This window comes from Thalassophryne amazonica, chromosome 17 (assembly GCF_902500255.1).
Source record: "Thalassophryne amazonica chromosome 17, fThaAma1.1, whole genome shotgun sequence".
In the NCBI taxonomy this organism is placed as follows: domain Eukaryota; kingdom Metazoa; phylum Chordata; class Actinopteri; order Batrachoidiformes; family Batrachoididae; genus Thalassophryne; species Thalassophryne amazonica.
Window position 1 is genome coordinate 31,228,790 of NC_047119.1, and position 6,182 is coordinate 31,234,971.

Here is a 6,182-nt window from a genome sequence, read left to right on the forward strand (position 1 = left end):
AAAAAAAAAAAGAAAGAAAACCATCTGGAATCATATTCAGCAGGGGTGTGACAAGATCTTGTGACACGATATTTCTTGGTGAGGTGAAACACTCTTTCTGAAGAGTGCAGTGGCTTTTTTACAGAGTGCTTCAGCATTTTTTTTTCCTATTTGTGTGTGTGTGTGTGTGTGTGTGTGTGTGTGTATGTTTCAATTTTTGAGGCCCGGTCAAGCAGTTTTTGTTTTTGAAAATCTCTCAACTTGTCAGAAGTCATGGTGTCGTCACCCACTGCAGCTCCAAGGCAGAGTAGAGCATTAACACAATGACAAATCTGGTGACTTTTACCCTACGGTCATATTTGCTGCAGATGAGGGCAACAAGCTGTTGGTATGTGCCGCTTTATGGTCATTCCAGGGGTGTGGACAGCCCGTGGTTACTTGGCGATAATATGCACAATGTTTAATGACAGATTACAATGCTTGTCTACTTAACAGAACTAAAGTTTGCCTGATTTTTTTTTTAAGTTTAACATCTTTCATAGGGATGTTCCTGTATTGCTAGTTAGCATGCTAACATCTCCTTAAAATGTCGTAAATCACTTCAGAGTTGTTATCTATTTAGAAACAGTTTTCCAAATTGACAAGTGATTTTTTTTCTCACTAACTTTTACACCAAAAAAAAAAGAGCCAATCACATGACATTTATTCAAAACTATAGTTGTTTCTGGGCGTATTCCGCCATCTTGGATTATTTTGTTCAAGCAAACAGCCATCTGCCATCACGGTGCCTTTTTACTCAAATTGGCAGTCGCGTTGCTTAGCATTTGTATAAAATAGACTTCTTGTGTATTTTGACCCTGTCTAGCTGGCACCATTGTAACTAATTGAAATTGAATGGCAGGTTGTCGCTTGTGGCTAATGGGACTTATTACACAAAAACTGGTCAGTCACAAAGTGACAAAATGACAGAGAGGGGAAGAGAAGCATTTTTACTGAAATTCTTCCTTATAGTTAAGATATATTTGGGATGGGCCCATATTGAAACAAACTTAACTTATTATCCATTTATTGTTTCATTATATTTTAATTTGATGCTGGTAGTTAACGAAGAAAGGGACTTTAAAAAAAGTTTACCCCATTTATTGGTTTTCTGCTTCAGAATATTACCTTTGCAAACTATGAAATAATTTGAGCTTCAACATTCAATCATTTGATCAAATTTGTTGATGTCTTTATAGGCATATTAAAGGATTATTACCCTTGCTTGATCGGTCTGTACAGGAAAATATCAGACCGACTGAATATGTTGGACACACGCATGCACACACACACACACACCAGCATGTCAACATCCACTGAAGTGCTCAAAGCACATAACTGAACCCAGTTTGCACACCATGTTAGCAAAACGTCTTTAAAAAGTGCATCACTGAACACTGCAATGACATTTTCAGCACAAGACCTGAGCTGCAGGTCAATATTTTCATCTCTGAGATGGTTGATCAGTTCAAACAGAAAGTCAGCAGCAGCTCAGAGCAATGATCTGCTGAACCAGGAGAAGTTCTCTGTGACATCTGTCCTGAAGCCAAACTGAAGGCCCTGAAGTCCTGCCTGGTGTGTCTGATGTCCTACTGTGAGACTCACCTGGACCCTCATCTGACAAGGTCAGGATTGAAGAGACATCAGCTGATTGACCCTGTGGAGAACCTGGAAGGCAGAATGTGTGAAAAACATGACAAACTGCTGGAGCTGTTCTGTAAGAACGACCAGATATGTGTCTGCATGCTCTGCACCTTTAAAGACCACAAGTCACATGATGTTGTTCCTCTGAAACAACATCATGTGACGACTGAAGATTCAGGAGATCAAACAGTCAGTTGAGCTCAGCCAGAAAAATGCAGACAAAGAGAAATCAGCTGGTGTTCAGATCTTCACTGCTCTGATGGAGTCTGTTCAGAGAGGTCTGAACGAGCTCCTCAAGACCATCGAGGAGAAGCAGAAGATGACAGAGGACCAGGCTGAAGGCTTCATCACAGAGCTGGAATGTGAAATCTCTGAGCTGCAGAAGAGGAGCTCTGAGGTGGAGCAGCTCTCACAGTCTGAAGACCACCTCCACCTCCTCCAAGGCTTCCAGTCCCTGAGCCCTGCTCCACCCACCAAGGACTGGACTGAGGTCAGAGTCCATCCACCGTCATATGAGGGGAGTGTGATGAGAGCTGTGAGTCAGCTGGAGGAGACCATCAGAAAAAACATGAAGAAGAAAGTGAGTGAGGCTGAACTGAAGAGGGTCCAGCAGTATGCAGTGGATGTGACTCTGGATCCTGATACAGCACATCCTAAACTCATCCTGTCTGATGATGGAAAACAAGTAAAAGATAGTGATTTATCATCAATCTACAACACAACTAGCCTCGTCCTTCGGACTCGGGCTGATACGAGTACATCGGGACATGATACAGGGAAACAGCAACGATAACCTATAAGTACAGAAGAATCTCCCAGACAACCCAGAGAGATATTCAACTTGTGTTTGTGTTTTGGCAAAGCACAGTTTCTCTGTAGGAAGATTTTATTTTGAGGTTCAGGTTAAAGGGAAGACTAAGTGGATTTTAGGAGTGGCCAGAGAGTCCGTCAAGAGGAAAGGAAACATTACATTAAGACCTCAGGATGGTTACTGGACAATATGCTTGAGGAATGAAAATGAGTACAAAGCTCTTTCTGGTCCTTCAGTCTGTCTCTCTGTGAGGTCTCAGCCTGAGAAGGTCGGGGTGTTTGTGGATTATGAGGAGGGTCTGATCTCCTTTTACGATGTTGATGCTGCAGATCTTCTTTACTCCTTTACTGGCTGCTCCTTCACTCAGAAAATCTACCCATATTTTAATACTTGCTTAAATGATGGTGGTAAAAACTCCGCCCCTCTGATCATCTGTCCTGTCAATCAGATTGAGTAACAAATGTTTGATTTTTTTTTTGTTTTGTAAAAAGGTGTTTTATGCAAAGTTACATTTTTAATGTTTGTGCACTCTGTCATTTCATGTTCTTCTTTAATCACACACTTTTGAATTTCTATTTGAATTATTACATTGTTTTTTATTTGTGATTCATATTTAAAGGGGATAAAAGTTTCTAACATTTAAGGATTCATATATCTTTCAAACACATGATAATATAATATAACAATATTTTATGAATGTAAAAATGCTCATAAAACATGAAGAATAAGAACTGATAACAAATTATAATGATCAGTTGTATCACTGTATCCAGTTACTAAATTAAAAATATTGATCTGTGACAGTGAGTTTCTCTTATTGTGTTTCTACAGTTGGTTTGTGTATTATTAACAAAGTTTCACAGTATCAAGTTCAGTATATTTGTGCTTCATGTTTCATGTAAACAACTCAGCCACATGGGGTGTGCAGCCAGTACATTCTGAGTGCCGGTCCCAAACCCGGATAAATGAGGAGGGTTGCGTCAGGAAGGGCATCCTGCGTAAAACAAGCCAACCCAACTATGCAGACTAAGAATCGAATTCCCATACCGGATCGGTCGAGGCCTGGGTTAACAATGTCCGCCACCGGTGCTGTTGCAGGGTGCCGGTGGAAACTGGGCTACTGCTGGGGGAAGACGACGAAGAAGAGGTGGAGAACATTGCCACAAACAGTGGGAGAAGAAGAAAACTAGAAGGGTGGAAATGAGAGTGGGGACTTTGAATGTTGGTAGTATGACTGGTAAAGGGAAAGAGCTGGCTGATATGATGGAGAGGAGAAAGGTAGACATATTGTGTGTGGAAGGGAAGTAAGAGCAGGAGCATCGGCGGTGGGTACAAGTTGTACCATGGTGAGGACAGGAAGAGAAATGGTGTTGGGGTCATTTTAAAGGAAGTGTATGTTAAAAGTGTGTTGGAGGTTAAGTGAGTGTCTGACAGGGTGATGAGTGTGAAGTTGGAAATTGAAGGGGTGATGATGAATATCATCAGTGCATATGCCCCACAGGTAGGTTGTGAGATGAAGGAGAAAGAAGATTTCTGGAGTGTGTTAGATGAGGTGGTGGAGAGTGTTCCCAAGCATGAAAGAGTGGGGATAGGAGCAGACTTCAATGGGCATGTTGGTGAAGGGAACAGAGGTGATATGGGTAGATATGGTATCAAGGATAGGAATGGGGAAGGACAGATGGTAGTTGATTTTGCAAAAAGGATGGAAATGGCTGTGGTGAATACCTACTTTTAGAAAAGGGAGGTGCACAGGGTAACATATAAGAGTGGAGGAAGGTGCACACAGGTCGACTGCATTCTTTATAGGAGATGCAAGCTAAAAGAAATCAGAGACTGTAAGGTGGTGGCAGGAGAGAGTGTCGTTAGACAGCATAGGATGGTTGTTTGTAGGATGAGTTGAGGTAAAGAAGAAGAAGAGAGTGAGAGCTCAACAAAGGATCAGATGGTGGAAGCTGAAGGAGGAAGACTGTTGTGTAAAATTTAGCGAGCAGGTCAGAGAAGCACTGGTAGGAGGGGAAGCAATTTTGGACAACTGGAGAAGTACTGCAGATGTGGTGAGGGAGACAGCTAGGACAGTATGATATCTGGACAGTGGAAGGAAGACAAGGAGACTTGGTGGTGGAACGAAGAGGTCCAGGAAAGCATAAGGAGAAAGAAGTTGGCAAAAAAGTTTTGGGATAGTCAGAGAGATGAAGAAAGTAGACATAAGGTAAAAAGGTGAAAAGAGAAGTGGCAAAAGCAAAGGAAAAGGCATATTGCGAGCTGTACAAGAAGCTGAATAGTAAGGAAGAAGAAAAGGACTTGTACCGATTGGCCAGACAAAGGGACAGAGCTGGAAAGGATGTGCAGCAGGTTAGGGTGGTAAAAGAAGCACATGGTAATGTGCTGACAAGTGAGGAGTGTGTGCTGAGAAGGTGGAGGGAATATTTTGAAGAGTTGATGAATAAAGAAAATGAGCGAGTGTCATGATCCAGCCCTGTTGGGCTCGGCTGTTATTATTTTGAAATCTTTTTTCCACATTCGTGCTCTGAGCCTTTTATATTTCTTAATCATGCCATGTGTCATAGTCATGCTTCAGCTGGTCTTGTTTCTTGTTCTTGTCAAGTTTTCATGTTCATGTTATCATTGGTTTTGTTTCTGTCAATCATCCTCGTATTTGTTCACTCTTGGTTCCTTAAGTAACTGTAGTTTAGTTCTGTTCATCACATTGTGTGTATTATGCTTTGGTCACATTTTTGGTTGTTATTTACCTGCAAGTGCTTCCTGTCTGGTTATGTTCCTTTAGTTACAGTATTTATTGCACTCTGTTTATCATTTATTTTGTGTTGCTTTATTATGCTTTTATCACTGGTTTTGGTTAATATTATCATCAGTGTTTCATCTAGTTGTGTCCCGGTTGTATGTATTGCATTTTCTGTTTATGATTTATTTTGTTAATTGGTCACTGGTTTTAGTTTGTTTATTTTTTGCTCATCAGTTGTTGCTTGTATTCTTATACTTTGATATGGGTCAGTCTGGTTAATATATTATTTGGTTTTAGCTCTGCTCATAGTTCAATGTTTCCTTTATGCCTGTCTAAGTATGTTCTCACTCCATATCACTGCACCAGCCATTGTGTTTTTGTCTCACACTTTGTTTCTGTCTGCTTTGTATTTTCACCCACTCCCGCTCTTGCACTTGCTCACGTGCCTTTGTTACTTTCATCACTCCACTGTGTTTTCCTGCCTTCACTCTCTTGCACTTACCTTTGTCTTCCCTGGTCACGCCCCCTTCCAGAACCTTCACTGACACCTGTGCCTTGTTCCACTAATTACATCACCAGTTATTTAAGCCCTCACAGTCTCACATTCTCTTGCTTGATTGTTGAATGTACTTCACTTTCCAGCTCTCACGTCTCATCTTGATCAGCCTGCCGGTATCTGACCTTGTTTTGCCTCAACCTTGTACTTGTCTTTGCCTCTGATCACGTCCACGCCATGTTTTTTGACCACAGCCTGTTTATTGGACCAAGCCTCAGCCTCACGTCTGTCTGTACCTTTGCCATTACGACTAGACCACCTGTGTGCCGAATCCCTGCCTGTCTCAACAATTAAACCTGATTCTAACCACATCTGCTGTGAGAGTTTGCAACTGTGTCCACCCAATTTGTGCCACGCCTTGACAGAGAGAGAAAAGGTTGGATGATGTGGTCAGAATAAATCAGGAAATA

At 41.5% G+C, this 6,182-nt stretch overlaps 1 protein-coding gene across 1 annotated transcript; it reads left to right on the forward strand.

Annotated features, from left to right (window-relative positions):
• The first annotated feature begins 1,587 nt into the window (after positions 1–1,587).
• On the forward strand, positions 1,588–2,964 carry LOC117529450 (zinc finger protein RFP-like). Its single transcript, XM_034192238.1, is given in 3 exon segments — positions 1,588–1,823; positions 1,825–2,357; positions 2,464–2,964. Coding segments are annotated over 3 exon segments (1,221 nt in total). The 5' UTR covers positions 1,588–1,602; the 3' UTR covers positions 2,931–2,964.
• The last annotated feature ends 3,218 nt before the right edge of the window (positions 2,965–6,182 follow it).